The sequence below is a fragment of the Palaemon carinicauda genome, chromosome 1 (genome assembly GCF_036898095.1).
Source record: "Palaemon carinicauda isolate YSFRI2023 chromosome 1, ASM3689809v2, whole genome shotgun sequence".
Classification (NCBI taxonomy): domain Eukaryota; kingdom Metazoa; phylum Arthropoda; class Malacostraca; order Decapoda; family Palaemonidae; genus Palaemon; species Palaemon carinicauda.
The window spans coordinates 121272593-121290902 of NC_090725.1; the positions used below are offsets into that span (position 1 = coordinate 121272593).

The window sequence follows — 18310 nt, forward strand, 5'->3', positions numbered from 1 at the left end:
ATAAGAATATAAATGACTATTACTAAAGAATCTCCAAAGAAAAGTATTTCAAGAATGCTTCCCATTTTATTACCCAGTATCTCTTAAACCAGATTGCAAACCCTGCATTTAAAGATTACATCTATTAGCATTAATGATGTATTCAAGGGAGGATATTAAATCTCAATCTAGAACAAGATTTGATAACTGATTAGTCATATGTACAGTATATATATACACAATATATATATATATATATATATATATATATATATATATATATATATATACATACATACATTACATTTGTTAGTCTTTCTCTGCATTTGAGGTTACAATTAATCAATTAAATCCAAAACAAAGAGAAAATTGATTAGTGTATAAAATGTCTTAGGAGTAACCCTTTCTGATGAATAAGAAAAAAGCAGCATCAGAACTTCCTAGGCAACTTACTTGGATACCCCTCAGAAATAAATTTTCTCTATAATTGAAAAGAAGATACCTCATTAATCAGGCTATTCCTCTGAGTTTTCTTCATTTTCATCTTCTTGGTCTGAAGGATGATTCAAAACATTGCATACTGCTCTTCCCGTTGGTTACATTAATTTGTACGGGGACTGTTATGCAGTATTTTCATGGGACTCGCCTACATTTACACCATTAAAGATAACTTTTGATGAACTAGTGGGCGAGCTTGTAAGCAAACGATGCTCACTGAAACATGATGCAACGAATCAGCTTTCGACGAAACTATAACAGATTTATCTAAAATAAATACATTCTGTCCTAATGGAATCATAGGATTTGATAAGCCATCCACCACAGAAATAAGAAGTTGCTTCACAGCAATTACATCAACAAGTGGTGGATTAATAGAATCCAGCTACCAACCCGGTCTTCTGCCTCACAAGCTGGTTGTCTAAAAGAGAGGCTAAGATTGTGGAAAGGCAAGGGTTTCACAGAAAAAAAAAATTGGAAATAAATATAGAACTTGAGAGGATCTCGAATCTGTGCTGCATTGTGCACCATCAGAACCCTAGCAGAATGGAGCACTAGAACCACTAGACACTACTTGAAGAGTTAATTTAGAGTTGAAAAAAAAAAGAGAGCAGGTTAGTTCAGAATTATTGTCTTTAAACGAAGACTCGCTGGCCTGCTTAGATTTAAAAAAGACAAGCTAAAAAAGATAAGAGCTTTTGAAGTTCATTACTACCAATGCTAGACTCATTAGATGCAGTATTGGAGTTCAATGCTGGCGTGTCATTATTGTCATCATCACGGCTACAGTCAACTAACCAAGTCTTCTCCACATTTCCAATGTACTAAAAGAAAGTTTTCTTTTATGTTTTGGACTTTTAATTTGGTCAGTAACCATAGAAACATGCTTTTCCTGAAGAGGAACAGTGAAGCCTTCACATTTCTCTAACAGTTATCTTAATCACAATACTACCGTTGACTCGAGACAACGATAATGCCGATCATGATCATCTATCTAGAAACAACTCCTTTAAACAATTTATGCAGTTATTACTAATATATTCACGAGAAAACATCTAGAAAGCACTAACACCTGGAGTATGGGGCCTGTCATTCAACAGCAATGAAGAGACATGAAATATAACAGTATAGCTTGATAGAGCCATTGTTTTTGCCATTTTATGGTATATTGTCTCATTAATTTACTAGAGGCCCAAGTCTATTGGATGTAAAAATTGGCAAATATTTTAGGAATAAACACGGATACAACCGAGCTTCCAGAAAGAAGCAATATGAACATCAGGGGAGGTGTATAGAAACAACTTGGACTTAAAAATGGAAAAGCATGATTTTAACAAATATTGACAAATACTATATTTCAATTGAAATCACCTCTACTATACTGAGTGTAAACTGTTGCTCTCTAGTTTTGTGTTAGATAAAAAAATAAAGTACAACTATTGCAATTAGAAAGCTGTTAATAAATACAAGATTTAAAAATACAGTACTAAAACAAATTTTCAAGCCTATGAATTAATAAACTCTGTACCACTACTTAAACAGCATCTACTACAAAACTGTTATTTTCTCAAATAAAACTAACAGCTACAAAAACATATTAAAAAAAACATTTACCAGAAAACTTTAAATAAAATCAGTATACAGCAAAACAAATCCAGTCAGAGAAACTAAGCCATTTTTAAAAGTCACTATCATATAATTCAATATATATTGTACTAGGTATCAAAATTATATTAATTAAATGCCAATATTATCCACTACATTATTTACGGTCTATTTATCACAAAGAAATTCAATTCATTTTTTGAGTTCACTTATATAGGTCAACAATACAAAAATCTATCTAAACAAAATTTGTCTACAACGAAAAATTTTAGAATTTGAATAATGCAGTATTAGGAGCTTCACACGAGACTGCAAAGGTTTTAGACTAGAACATTAAGCACCAAAAAATATTCCATATAATGTTGTTCACATCTAAACAATACAACTGAATATAATGCTTACACTATTAAATATTTTCATTATATACTGTAATGAAAACTTTCTCATGCATGTTAGTAGGTCTAACATTACCTCTCCTGACAAACTCGGCATAAGTTACCTACATTAGATTTACTCTGGCAAAAGATCATCACCAACATCATCATCTCCAAACTCATCATCATCTTGCTTTCTCCTCATGCTGGTTTTTGGTCTCTCTTGAAGAGGACCTAGGGGGTCAACATAACTACTATCTGTAGAAAGAAAACCTCAAGTGAAAAATATATCTATTAGACCTAGATTGTAAAAAGTAATTTAAGACAAAAAAATATATTATCATAGAGAAATACTAAATGCTGAAAAAAGGGAAACAGGTAAATGCTTTGGTTTTTACCAATCTCTTTTCAGATACACAAAATGTCAGACTTATGATTAAACATCAAAAGAATTATTTTAAATAGTTAAAACTTGCTTTAATAATAATTATTCTGAAATAAATAAATTTGACATCTCTGCGGAAGGAAACCAAAGAGGATAATGAAAAGTACAAGAGTGAAGAAAGACATAAGTCAAATAGATATTGGAATTAATTTCTCTTGTGCCATAAAAGGCATTGTAAATTATGGTAGCCTACTGGAGAAGCAAAGGAATTGTCCCTAGCATGCATATTAGTACAAGATGGTGATTTAGAGCTAGGGTAAAATTAAGTAACAACTTAGATTGAGAAAGTTAATTCACCATGTTTTGGTGTGATCTATCATGCCATGAGATATGATCAGAAGAGGAATGGGAACGGCAAACATTTTAATCCAGAAATTCATTATTTCTCGACTCAATAAATGTTCATATTGCTTCACTTCCAAAGTGTTAATGCCAATGTCTATCCTAAATTAAATATTTATAATGTTTTTTCCCTTGCAAATTACCTCCCCTTCTAGTAAGTATTAAGCTAATCTAGTGGTTGATGGCAACTTTATAGTTATGGGTGCGTTATAGTTCCTTTGTCTTTCAGTCTCTAAGTCAAATCCAGATAATTAGTCCCTTCACATCTAATCAGTGGGGAGGAGTCGGGGTGTATATTATGAACATCAGGTGATTATAGAAATAAATCTTTTTATCCAAATTCCATTTATTTCTATGAAATGCCCATGGTTCCCACATTCTGATGGATGTGGATTAGTGAAGGAAAGAGATAGGAAAGTAATGACCTTGATTAATAAACATTATCAATTACCTAAAACTCATCTAGATCGATGATAAAAAAATATAAAAGGAAAGTACACTCGTAACCATTCAAGTTTTCACACTGGGTTCCAAACATATTCTTATTACCAAACCTTTGAAACTATATACTTATCATATTACCCACTACCTTGAACTATCTCATTGATATATCTAGTAGCATAATATAAACACAATATCACCCGGTTACCATTGCACCAAATTTCTAAAAAAATTTTAAAGAAAAAAACATTCCTGCAAAAATTACTTCTACAGAAAGATTTTTACAGAAGTAGCTGCAGTACCAATTTTTTAATTTCAACCTTCACGTTGTCAAATATAATTCCCTGTATGTGACTGTTACTAAAATGCGTATCTAGAAACAGCATAGCATTTAGAAAAGAGGGCTCCCTGAAATCCTAAGATTACAAACCAATTTAGAACTTTTTCTTTATCAATTCAGCATTGTCTAAACAAAACTTAACAACTTTCACAGGACAAAGAAACCTGTTTTCAGACTTAACAAGTCCTTTCCTTTCCAAATAGTGGAGCATATAACAGCATATTTTTCAGGAGAATCTTTCATTTTCAGAAGCAAGTACCAAGATTAGCACACATACGTCTTGAAGACCTCTTTAGATAAAACCAGTATGTCACCTATAGATTCAATATGGTGGCCATTTTTCAAGATGGACACCACTGAATATATAAAAATATTGTATTTTACAATAAAATAACAAAAACTTGTCCGATTTGATAATCTTGGTGTTAAATCATAAATCTTCAATTTTGTAGCCTTGGACTCACTCACTAGTTTCCTTGTTCCAAGAGAGTGGATGTCAACACATAACCAGGCCACATTGAATGGCCCCGCTGCTGTGAAACTCAGCATAGGGTTTAGTATCAGCTGAACAAGTTTTTAGTGTATGTCTCAACCTTGATGTGTTGCAACGAAAAGTTCTTATGCATTAAATTAGCCTATGATCTGTCCTTGCGGGGAATACCCTGGGATGAGTTATAAACTTGTCTTCATGGGCAGAAAAAGTTGGAGCGCGTGATGATGTCATCACGCACTGAGATGGCAGTACGTATAGCTTTATCTGGCTGAAGGATAGTTTCTGTGATTATCCTACTGGACTCCCCTACTCAAGTAGGTAAGGAAGGAGATGATAAGTTAAAAAGTATGCACAGTTTTGGGAAGCTTTTGAGTGTGGACGCAGCTGATACGATCCAACTACCCTTATCATAAGCCTTTAATGATCTCTTAAGACTCTGTAGAGGAGACCTAAGGTTAGGACCCCCAAAGTTATAAGGCAAACCTAGTTTATGAGAACGGGTTAGAAATTGCAAACTTTTCTCTTCCAACACGGTTGCCTCATGACTAAGGGGGAAAGCTGTGTCTGTGCCAACTTTTATAGTCCCTCCAACTAGACGTCTTGTTGGACATGCCCGTTCACTTTCCATAATCATAGTTGACGTGCTGGAACCAGGTTCAAGGCAAGAATTTTTGACAATTGCCGGCTAAGGTCTCGCTGAGCATAATCAACACTATTCTGGATATGTGTGTAGTTCATCGATAAAGTTTCAGGTAAATCTCGACATGAAAAACTACAGGGAAATTCTCGCTACATAGAATGAGATTCGTCTCTAACTCCCGTTAGAAAAAGACACAGTAATGAAAAAATCTCCTTAAGTGTCCTGCGACGAGAAATATATCTCTCCAATTGGGAGGATGTGCACTCCCTACAATAATTACATGGAGATTCCCTTGAACATCTCTTGTCTAGGCAAGAAGGACAAAGAAAATGTATGTCTATGTCTGCCCGACTCATAAGCATGCCACAATAGTCGCTATCCCGGCCTGGGGAAAAATGCAAATACTGATATTTACTAAACATAAGCATTTACTCATGACTCATAGATAACAAATAGTCACTCAATTGATAGTGAATTAAGAAAAAACACAAGTCAAGAGAACTAAACACTAAAAGGGTAGGCGAGATGAAGGCGAAAGGCTCAATTGTAGAGAGGAAATGAGAGCACAACCTCTTCACTTCACCAGCAGTGCTGTGAAGGGACGTTGTGAGCAAGTGTCCTCTTGCTCCTTGCGCATGCACTGTGTTTACCCAGCAAGGACACATGACGCAATCATCCAAATTTTTTATTGGCTGGTCGTAGAAGACATGATTAGTAGTTACCCCATATAAATGAATAATTGATGCTTTAGAAGAATCAGTATACAGTATTCCAGATGCAAGTCAACTGAATTTAAACAAGAGTATGGAAAATTACCACTTAAACTTGAAAAGAAAATTCTATACATGAATAAATACAAAATACTCTTAATCTAGTACCCAAAGAATAAACCCTGTCAAATGAATGAAATTAAAGTAAAAATTGAAGATATAACAAGAGCAATCAAAGATTTCTGACCTCCACCAAAGGTTAATGGAGTCGCCCATGGCCTAAGATATACCTGTGGTGGAAATTTCGTCAAAATCCGTTGATTTGTTTTTAGGTTATCTTTAAAATGACGAAAAAGGTAAATCCGGATCATCTCCAAAATTTAATGGGGTTGTCCATGATCTACGATCTATTGGTGGTGAAAATTTCGTCAAAAGTCAGTCAAGAAGTTTTGATATCTTCAAAATGGCAAAAAATGCACATCCGGATGTAGAATCCTGATCAAAATCGTCAAAATCTGTCGAGTAGTTTTGATGTAATCCTGTCCACTAAAATCCAGATCCGGATCATCTCCAAAATTCATTGGGGTTGTCCATGACCTAAGATCTATCTGTGGTGAAAATTTCGTCAAAATGCATCAAGTACTTTTGACGTTTTCTTAAAAATGGCGAAAAAAGCAAATCCGTATCTAGAATCTGGATCCAGATCCGGATCATCTCCAAAATTTAATGGGGTCGTCATAACTAAAATCTACCTGTGGTGAACATTTCGTCAAAATGCGTCTAGCTGTTTTTAAAAATGGCAAAAAATTTAAATCCGGATCCATAATCTTGATCCTTATCATTTTCGTAATTTAATGGGCTCATTTGCAACCTAAGATCTATCTATGGTGAATATTTTGTCAAAATCCACCGAGTACTTTGACGTAATGCTGTTCACAGACATAAAAAAAAATGCAAATCTGGATCTAGAATCCAGATAGCTCCAAAATTCAATGGGGTCGCCCATGACCTACGGTCTCTTCGGTGAATATTTCACCAAAATCCGTCGAGTAGTTTTGACGTAATCCTGTCCACAGTCACACACAAAAATGTTCAGACAAATAAATAAACCGACTCGATCGCATAACCTCCTTAGCGGAGGTAAATATGAGTTCCTCACAATTACATCACAATGTCAAACATTTTGAGTGAGTGGCTCCCTATAATAGAGGTTGTGCACCGGAGAGGCTGACAATAGATTCTATTCATCTATTGATAGTTTTGATCCATAGGTAACTGTTCATTATAAAATAATGAAAATATTTTTTTTTTACCTTGTACATTCACCGTTAAACTTCAAATAGATATGCAAGATTACATAAAGATATAAAAATAATCAACATTAGCATCCTATACGTTTTACATAATCTTTTTCCTTTAAGGATTAAAGATTAAATATGTTTTCTTCAGTTTATTCTCTTTTAGAAATAACTTATGTACTTTAATTAGTAGTTTCAGGAGTGTTTGGGAAATTAGTGGCTAGTATTGATAATTATCTAGTTTGGTGTTTACTGTCTCATGAGAAAATTATGTTTTGATATTAAGGGCTATGGGTCAAGACTTTTTGTCTTGTTACAATATTTTCTCTCTCTTGCCTAGCTTTGAGGCTTCGAATTTCATGGTGAAAAATCTACCATATTTTTACCACAGTTCATTAAGAGAAAGGGTGTTTAAGTCTTATTTAGATAACGCTTAGCAATCTAGAGAAAAGGTTCCTGATTTGTTTTGCACAGTTTGGATGCTAAGGTATCCCTCTCCAAGAATAGCATCTTTTCGTTTTCAGTGCTTAAGACCGAAGCTCACAGGGATTTGAATTTCCGTTAAGTAGGGGGCTTAATGGTTTGGGGTCATGATTTTAAGTGTGACTAATGCCCATATCTGTAGGAATCATTCTCTAGAAATAGCTTTTGTGGCGACCAAATGGGTTTTTGCCAAGCATTCTTTAAAAGAAGCCTGGTTTTCTTATAAGGATTACTGGGCCTTAGATGCTGTGGTAGCAGCATTTGATGTTCTAGAGCAAATTGTATCAAGGGTAATTTGAATTGATTAAAAAAAATTCATATTAAGCTATGCATTTATGTTAATTGGGTAGAATGTGTGCATTTAGGAATAATTCCTACTGATGAAATTCCTTAAATTCCAATCGATTTATAGGCCTTCATTGCTATTTATTATTTGACTTTTCTCCATCTGGATTCGTGCGCTATGGCGTAAAGCTTGCTAGTTTTTAGTGGGTACCGTTAAGCTTACTATCATTGGAGGGGAGTTTCAGATGATTGATTGGTGTAAGTATCTAAGTTAGCGTATTGATTTGATTAGGCTCTATCCTTCACTTATCCACCTCCTAAGTGTGAAATTCAACCTTAGGAACCTCAGGTGAGATTCATATAAATAAACAGAACTTTGATAATAAAATCAATTACATCTATACTTACCATAAGTTCATATCATTGCCCCTGCCTTCCCATTGATTAGCATTGTAAAGTGATTATTAAATATGTTTTGACTTCCTAGACTGAAATTGGCATGCCCAAGCCATTATCATACCCATACATCACATATATGAGTAATATAGTGCTAGAGGGAAAACGGGAGATTCTAAATTTTAGGATAGACGTTGAGATCTAATTAGCTTCTAGTAGTAAGTGTTATGAACCTCAGGTAAGTATAGAAATAATTCTTTTTACATTAAAATCCTTTTCTTTAATCAGGAAATTTTCAAAGTAAAATTACATACCTTTGTTTTTTTATAATGTATTATTAATTCAATATTTATTTTCACCACATTAAGGAGTCTCATATCTCAATCCTTGAAGGGCTATCTAGCGAGATGTATTCTTAAGTAATTCAGGTTAGACTGGAGAAAGCTACAATGAATATACAGTATAGCAATGTATTCATTGAACATCATGAAAAATAACGAGGACAGTATCCCTGCAGGGGCTACTTCTCATATGCATTATTACTTTATCACTCTCTAGTTCTTCATTCATAGTTGTGGATTGTAATTAAGTAGGCTTATGGTCCCAGTTCGTTAGCTTATCATTCGGTTTAATGTATCCTGCTTCAATACTTTTATATGGTAACTATAAGAAGACCAGGGAGCCAGTGACTCTAAAGATGTCTAAGAGGTATGACGCACGTGCGTTCATTTACTTGTTGTTCGTATGTACGCTGTTTGTAAAACATTCCTCGGGAACTTTATAGCAATGCCGAAGATCAAAGAAAGGACAAGAAGTAAACAGAGAGCAACAAAAAAGAACCAAGAAGAGGGGGAAACATGAAGAAGAATACAAAGCTGGACCACTCAAACTAAAACTTTGGCAACAATGGGAGGGAGTTGGCAACTCATACTACACAAAGTGTATTAGTACACTTAGGGTTTAAATATCTCGTCTATGGAGCCTGCATGCAGATATGAACAATAAACAAAGTAAGGTTATCATAATAATGTTATTTTGATTTTTCTAGAAAAAAAAAATATAGCAAATTTTTGGGAGATCATAACTCAACAACATACTTATTTCCATGTTGGTAGTCGTTACTCGGTTATTTATTGTTGAATTTTAGAGCGAAAGATATAATTGAAAAGAGGAATAAAAATCCTACAATTCTGCGCGACAGAATTTTGATTTTCCTTTTTCTTTTTTTCACAAATTTTTAGCGTCTAGACGAAAAGAAATAAAAAATAGAAAAAAATCATTAAAAAAAGAAAAAGGAGGATCAAAATTTTGTCACACAAAAATTATTCAGGTTATAAAGTAGTTTTTATGGTATGATTTTTCATACAATTGGTGTCATATTAGAGGGGAAATTGCTACCATTTTTTTAAAATAATGATTTGTATTAATATGAAAGTTTTTGCTCAAGTGCCTTAAAATTTTTGTATGATGAAAGTATCATATATATCTAAAATATATAGATAGAAATTATGTATTTCGAACAATAAAAAAAAAATATACAAGACAAAAACAGAATGGAAATCTAAGAAAAGAGGATGGCATTTGTTCATCTCTATTTCCCTGCTAAATCTTCTCAAACCAGTTTATTATCTGATCGTACTATTCTATTCTTAATACCTTTGCCTTCTTCTATAAATTGTACATTCAAGGCCAGTATTATTGTTACTTACTTGAGGACCACAAATGTATGGAATTTTGAGGAAGATTAATTCTAGTATGTTTCATTATGAAGTTTAAGAACAAATTTGTGTTAACTCTGATTTTTGGGCTTAGGCCATGTCGTGCTGATGGAAGTTCCTTCATTAGTAGCTTCCTAAGTTATATGTGACTACAGTGATATATCCCAGAGAATTTACCGAAGGTATCCAGAATTCTAACTCCTGGAGCGAGTATCCCTTAAATTTCTCCAAGGGATATCGTGTAAGGACGTATCTTGACACATCTCATAGCTATTTACACACCGAATAGCCTTTCACTTCGAGAGGGAAAGTGGCAAGAAAATAAGAGAGTCGTTAAAAAGGTAAAACAACTCGACTCTCCTAACGTACTGTAAATAGTTCGGCCAATCGCCACCGCACGACGCCACCAAACCATTCTTTCGTTTGTAGCTTTGCTGACCAGTATTTTCCCTGTGTTATCTCGCCCTTTTCGAAGCTATTTCGTATTATTATGGATTCCCCAGCTTCATCAGCTTCTGGAAAGTTAAGTAATATCTTTGAATTGTGTAAATGTACGCTCTTGCCAGTTTTGCTTTTCGATTGATATCGTAATTAATGTAACAAGAGCTGTTGCCGGCCGGATGGCGTCATGATGCGATCGTTCTTTTGTTCATTTAGTTAGCAAGAACGATATTCCCGGCATCTTTGCTTTAATAACTTTAGCTATTTAGTATTTTAGCTAGGGATTTTTATATTATGTCATTGTTGTCGTGAATTTGGCTATAATTTCGAGCCTCACGAGTGCTAGGCTTCTAGCCTAGGAACTTTCACACCTCATGCATGATATAACCTTCATGGTAAAGTTGTATCGAAGCTCAGGCAATATTTTATACAACTAAGATATTACTATTTCCTTTCCTCTTCCATAATAGTATACCAGAGTTACGTAGAACGTTTCTCTAAGCTCTCTAGCTTAATAGCTTTAGTGCTTTAGTATACTTTATATGTCACCATTACTCTTATATTGTCTTTTGGGGGAGATAGATATCTCTTTTTCCCCCTTTAAGTCGATATTTTCTCTATGAGAATTAAGAGTAATTCCCTTTCCCTCTGATTAGCCTAGGCTATTCTCAGTTAATTTACTGTAACCTGTGGTAGGGTAAATTTTCTGGGGCGTTTCGTTTCCCTCTCCTTTTCTCTGAGCTGGCAACTGAGTAGCTTGTCAGCATTGAGTTTGGAGTTGGGGACGGGACATCAGAGTAAGTCTGTGTTAGGCATCTGGCTACCTAGACTGATACCGGCAACTGAGTAGCTTGTCGGTATTCCAGTAGAGCTAGTTGCTGTTCAGGAGGCTAGCCTCCCTAGGTCTTGTAGAGGTTATTGTTTTACAATTTCCTCTTCATGGTCTAGCAGACAGTCCTGTATTGGGGGTTCTTAAAAGGAGGATAGGTTTCTTCCTTGTTTTGATCCCTGGTACGAGATTCTGTTCTCATGAGTTCGTTTTCGGACGTTCTCTTATTGCCTAACCCAACCTGGGGAATTGACTTCCCCTAGTTGAGGCTTATATGAGGACAGAATCCTTCAGGTTAAGTAATGCCTTAGGGTATTGCTTTACTTATGGACTATTCACCCCTTCCCCGCTATCTCTTTCGTGTTGAATGATCCAACACCCTTATGGCAGTGGTTCTACATAGGCTCCTCTGGACGTCTGTAGACCTGGCATGAGTTTTTCTGTCAGTGCCTGGTTAGGTTACTGACAGATAACCTCATATCTTTGAGTGTACCTTAGAGTCCTCCCTTGGACTGCCTTCCATATCCCTTAAGATGAGATATGGTTGAGTGGAAGCCCGAATTGATTTCCCTCTTCCACTGGCACACTCTTTCAGGATGTAGACGACATAGCTGATTCTTTGCCGTCTTCTATCCTTAACTTTCTCTTTTCGGTCTATCATGGGCTATAGTCGGCAGTTAATTCTGCCGACAATTTGGGTTGGTTAGGCTAGCAATTCGCTGTAATCTCTTACCTCGGACATCATTGATCGATGGCCGTTGGTGAGTTTGGTAGGCCTGTCTGCCGGCAACTGAGTAGCTTGTCGGCAGCTGGCCAATGCCTTCCACCCATAATGTTATATTAATAGCCAGCAGCGGTCGGCAGGCCCGGCAGGTGCCGGCCTGCTGGCATTTGCTGATTAGCCCATCATGCCGACAATGTCGGCAGGTCGACACTATATTCATATTTTATTAACGGTAGTTGCCGGCAGGCTCGGCAGACGCCTGCCTGCCGGCATATGCCGACTGGCCCTACATGCCGACGACGTCGGCGGGGCTGGCAGTGTCGGCGGCATACTGCCGCCGGCAACTGCCTTATCCAGAAAATATGGTAAAATTTTTTCCAACCTACAAGTGGTTCTTGAGCAGCCATTTGTGAGACCATCATATAGAGAGCTGATTCTCTCTTATTTTAATGGTTATGTCCATTAAATTTATCCACTGTATTGAACATTATAAGAGGATGTGTCAAGAAGACACTATATATCTTGGATATTCCCTCTGTAATTTAATTCTTTGTGAATTTCATGGTTCAATATGGGAAGGGGTCATAGCAAATGGCTGGACGGGAAACACATGTAGGTGTCTTTCCTACTACATATAGCTTACCCTATCCAAGCTAAATATAATAAATGTTATTATGTTGAAATCTGAGAATTTCACAGAAAACTCATTTGCTTTTCTTTTCTTTACAGGAGGAGCATCCCGAAAGTGGGAACAACTTTTGTAGGGTCCGCAGCAAGGACTTCTACGGACATGGCGTGTGTTGGTCTCATGCCCGCTGTTCTGTCACCAAAGGGGCCCTCAAGTACTGGGACCCAGAGGTATGTACTGTGTGTGACAAGTTGGTTAAGGAAGCTTTTGATGATCAAAAGTCTGCGGAATCTAGGGATGCAGCTAGGATTACGCTGCGGAAATGGGTTAGAGGTTTTCAAAAGAATACCTCGGGCCCATACCTTCCTAATGCTAGGATGAGGGACTGTCTCTTCCACGGAGCTCGTGATGATTCCGTCATTCCCCAGACTAAACCTTCAATCCCCTTGGTGCAGATCCAGGTTCAGAAGCCTGGAGATCCTGACGTGGCGGATGCTTTGGAAAGCGTCCACCTGGACGACAATATGTCTGTCGTTTCCGAGGAGACCGAGAAGAATCTCCTCGTGGAAGAGTCAGAACAGGAGGCAGTTGTTCCTCCTACAAACGAGGTTGAGAATGCTGAAGCGGTGTCGGTCTCTTCAGCAGCTGTGGTTGAACCAGCACCCTCAACCTCTTCGCAACCGCCTCATCTGGAGGCACTTACGACCACTCTGCAATCTCTGATGTCGATGGTGTATGACTTGCAGAAGCGGTCTTCCGAGAAAGAGACTACTTTCCGGTCAGAGATTGAATAGCTAGTTTCCTCGCGCTTAGCCCCGAAGAAACTAAATGTGAAGGATCTTCCTGTGTTCTCCGATGTTAACCCGTGGAGGTATGCGGAGCACATGCCTATGTCAGCAGGCAAGATTTTCCTCTCGGAGAAACTGGGTACCGTCCCAGTGGAGGAAGTCGAGTTCTGGCTCAGCAGGGCATCCTACCCGGATTGTTATGTCCGGCTCAGGACTGAACCGGCATCCAAAGAAGAGACGGAGCCCAAGGAAGTAATTGTCTTTGAGCTCGCTAAAGCACAGGCTAAGTTTTCTACAAAACTAAAAGAGAGGCCATTCAGTAGCTCAAAGGTGCCGGCGTTAAGCAAAAAACATCCGTCGTTCATTGCTGACCCTCAACGTGCTTTTCCCTTTAAGAATAAAGGGTTTAAAGCAGCTCTGAAGGCCGTGAGGGCATGAAAAGCCCTGCCCCACACTGGAAGAGAGCAAGCCTTTCTCCCTTGCTTTCCCTTCAGATGACAAAGATTGGAAGGACGTTCATGTTACCTTCTCAGTCGGGAAGCTGGAGGCCGATATCGCTGGACGTCAGTTCAACGAGGACCTACCAAAGCTGACAGAGTTTCTCCTGAAGAGAGAACATGAGACGAAGGAACGCTTGGCAGCGTCCATGTCTCTACAAACAGGGCTAGAAACGATGGCTAGCATCCCTGATACCCCAGACATGTATATGGTCTTTGCCAAGGCACACTTGGCTACAGTTACGAAGGACCTATACAACTTTATCAGAGCCAGGACGGCTTGTTGGGAGTTCGTGTTTGCTTCCGCCTCTGTAAAACACGAACCTAGGAAGCTGATAGCTTCTAATATCTGGGGAAAAGACCTCTTTCCTCGTGATGTGGTCAAGGAGGTCGTAGACAAGGCTGCTTCGGAGAATAGGAATCTCCTCTCTAAATGGGGCTTGTCCTCCAAGAGAAAATCTTCCGCTGATGGGGGTCCCCAGCCGAAGAATAAGTCGAAGCGGCCTCGCCTGTCCTCTCGGCCAAGACAGCAACAGCTTCCCATGGCCACGGTGTCCCAGACGGTGGCACAACCTACCACCACCTTTCAACTGGTGCCCGAAACACTGGCGACTCAGTCACCAGTTTTCACCCCAGCTTATGAAGGGCAGTCGGCTTCTTCTAAGCCAAAGTTTAGGGGATCCTTTCGAGGCTCTTCTAGACGCTCCTTTAGAGGAAGAGGCAACAGAGGTGGTCGTGGCCAAGGTGGAAAGTCTTCCACCCAGCACTCAAAGTGAGATGCTGCCGGTCGGAGGGAGACTTCTACACTTTCAGGATCGGTGGACCTTCGATCCTTGGGCCCACAGCCTGATCAAGATAGGACTGGGGTGGGGTTGGAACTCAACTCCACCAAGCTTTCCTCAATTCTTCCAACCTTCAACCCCAGTTCTGGAAGAATACGTTCAGGAACTACTGGACAAGAGAGTGATAAAGAAAGCAAAGTCCATCAAATTCCAAGGAAGGCTATTCTGTGTTCCGAAGAAGGATTCAGAAAAGCTCAGAGTCATTCTGGACTTATCACCACTCAACAAGTTCATTGTGAACTACAAGTTTCGAATGCTGACGCTTCAGCACATGAGAACCCTTCTGCCCAAAAGGGCATTTACAGTCTCCATAGACATGACGGATGCGTACTGGCATGTGCCAATCAACCGTCAGGTTTCCCCCTACCTGGGGTTCAAGCTTCAGAAAAGATAATACGTTTTCAGAGCCATGCCCTTTGGTTTGAATATTGCACCGAGAATATTCACAAAGCTTGCAAATGCAGTTGTTCGACAACTACGCCTCAAAGGGGTTCAGGTGATGGCCTACCTGGACGACTGACTTGTGTGGGCAGCATCCAAAGAAGAATGCATTCAAGCCTCCAGAAAAGTGATCCAATTCCTAGAGTACCTAGGATTCAAGATAAACCTGAAAAAGTCTCGGCTGTCTCCAGCTCAAAAGTTCCAGTGGTTGGGAATTCACTGGGACTTACAGTCACATTGCCTCTCCTTGCCAAAAGCAAAGAGAAAGGAGATTGCAGGGGCCGTCAAAAATCTGCTTCGGTCACGAAAGATTTCAAGAAGACAACAGGAGAGAGTGTTGGGGTCTCTCCAGTTTGCCTCTTTGACGGACCCACTTTTGAGAGCAAAATTAAAAATGCATCAGGGATCTGGAGAAAATACGCATACAACGATCGAAGAGATCTATTAAGACCGTTACCAAATCGTCTGCGATCGATTCTCAAGCCATGGTCGGAAACAAAGAACTTAAGAAGGAGAGTATCCTTGCAACCACCTCCTCCTACAGTCACCGTCCACACGGATGCTTCAAAGGAAGGATGGGGGGGGGGTCATTCTCATCTTCGGAAAGTGCAAGGAACTTGGTCTCCCCTGTTCAAGACCTTCCACATCAACTATCTGGAAGCCATGGCAGTGTTTCTTTCCCTGAAGAAACTTAAACTTCGCCGCTCAATCCACATTCGTCTGGTCCTAGACAGCGAAGTGGTGATGAGATGCATAAATCGTCAAGGTTCAAGATCTCCTCAGTTGAATCAGGTGATAATAGCCATCCTTCATCTGTCCAAGAAGATGAAATGGCACTTATCAGCAGTCCACCTTCAAGGATTCCGCAATGTGACGGCGGACGCTCTATCCAGGTTCGACCCGATAAGAGTCCGAATGGTCCCTAGACGCAGGATCATTCTCCTTCATATTGAGCAAAGTCCCAGGATTGCAAGTAGATCTCTTCGCAACGAGGGACAACAAGAAGCTGGCCCGGTACGTAGCCCCGTACGAGGATCCTCTAGCGGAAGCGACGGACGCGATGTCTCTAGATTGGAACAGATGGTCCAGGATTTACCTGTTCCCACCAACCAACCTATTGTTGAAAGCCGTCGACAAATTGAGATCCTTTCGGGGGAGGGCAGCGATAGTGGCCCACAAGTGGCCAGGCAGTGTCTGGTTTCCATTGATAACAGAACTACGCCTGAAGCTGATCCCGTTGCCTGAACCAGTTCTGACTCAGCTAGTACAGAAATCGACTGTCTACGCTTCATCAGAGAAAACCCAGAACCTTCATCTCATGATTTTCTCGCCTTAGCGGTCAAGAAAAGGTTTGGGATTTCTGAAGACAGTATTAATTTCTTAGAAGAATATAAGTCAAAGTCAACAAGAAGACAATACGAATCTTCCTGGAAGAAATGGGTGGCCTTTGTTAAGGCGAAGAAACCTCAAGAGATTTCTACGGATTTCTGCCTGTCCTTTTTCATCCATCTTCACGGACAAGGGCTAGCGGCTAATACGATCACGACGTGTAAATCTGCCTTGGCTAGACCGATTCTATATACCTTCCAAGTGGATTTTTCAAGTGAAATCTTCAACAAGATTCCGAAAGCATGCACAAAACTTCGGCCTGCAGCCCCTCCAAAGCCTATTTCATGGTCTTTGGATAAGGTTCTTCATCTGGCCTCGACCTTGAACAATGAAGATTGCTCGCTGAGACACTTGACTCAGAAAGTGATATTTTTATTTGCACTAGCCTCAGGAGCCAGAGTCAGTGAAATAGTGGCCCTCTCGAGGGATGATGGCCACATTCAGTTTACACCGAACGGAGAACTAAATCTCTTTCCGGATCCGACTTTTCTCGCCAAGAATATAGTATGCTCAGTTGGTTGATGTATTACGGTAACATCAAGTGTCTTTGGTCTTTATGACCGGTTAGGAAATAGTCAATTCGAGATAACGGCACTATTAAATCCACAGATACATTATTGCTCTGGTAAACTTCCATCAGCACGACATGGCCTAAGCCCAAAAAATGGATTTTGAGTGAAGCGAAAAATCTATTTTTGGGTGAAAGAGCCATGTCGTCCCGATGGACCCACCCTCCTTTGGTAAAAGGATGTTGATCCCTCCCTTTTGGTACTGTATCTGTAATACTTACAAAGCTACGGAGAATGGTTTGGTGGCGCCGTGCGGTGGCGATTGGCCGAACTATTTACAGTACGTTAGGAGAGTCGAGTTGTTTTACCTCTTTAACGACTCTCTTATTTTCTTGCTACTTTCCCTCTCAAAATGAAAGGCTATTCGGGGTGTAAATAGCTATGAGATGTGTCAAGATACGATCTTACGCGATATCCCTTGGAGAAATTTAAGGGATACTCGCTCCAGGAGTTAGAATTCTGGGTACCTTCGGTAAATTCTCTGGGATATATCACTGTAGTCACATATAACTTAGGAAGCTACTAATGAAGGAACTTCCATCAGGACGACATGGCTCTTTCACCCAAAAATAGATTTTTCGCTTCACTCAAAATCCGTTTTATATACCACCCCATCCTTAATTCCACCGACTACTTAGAAAACCCAACTGGTCTTGGTTTCCATCAATAATGTTACTAGCCTCTTTTATCACTTACTTTCTGTTTTGACTTTCCACATGGATTCATTCTCCCTTAATTTCTTAGCCTTCCAATGGATCAACATACACCCACTTTCATATAAACCACTTCTTTAACAAAGTTTTCATTTTCAATTCCCAAAATCTAAACATTACAGTCTTTGAGAACTTGGTCTATTTTCCAGTCTCTGAATATCTTACACTCAGCTATTTTCCATATACTAAACAGCATTTCAAATAAATACTCTACAGTAGTACCATGGTTTACGAGTAACCCAGATATGAGCAAGTTGGTATACGAGAATAAAAATTAAAATGAATTTACAAGTATTGTATTGTGAAGCACAGAATACCTCTGGTGTAATGAAATACTATCTGCAAGTCTCAAATTTAAATGCTTTAGATGTCTGATATGAGATGAGATATGTCTTAATGAAT

At 38.9% G+C, this 18310-nt stretch overlaps 1 protein-coding gene across 1 annotated transcript in view; it reads right to left on the reverse strand.

The window, feature by feature from the left end:
• Window positions 1-305: 305 nt before the first annotated feature.
• Window positions 306-18310, reverse strand: part of LOC137656683 (intraflagellar transport protein 88 homolog) — a 210798-nt gene continuing 192793 nt past the window's right edge. Inside the window, exon 13 of the mRNA XM_068390921.1 lies at window positions 306-2714. Within this exon, the coding sequence (XP_068247022.1) occupies window positions 2593-2714 (122 nt within the window). The 3' untranslated portion in view covers window positions 306-2592. The remainder of the gene's footprint in view (window positions 2715-18310) is intronic.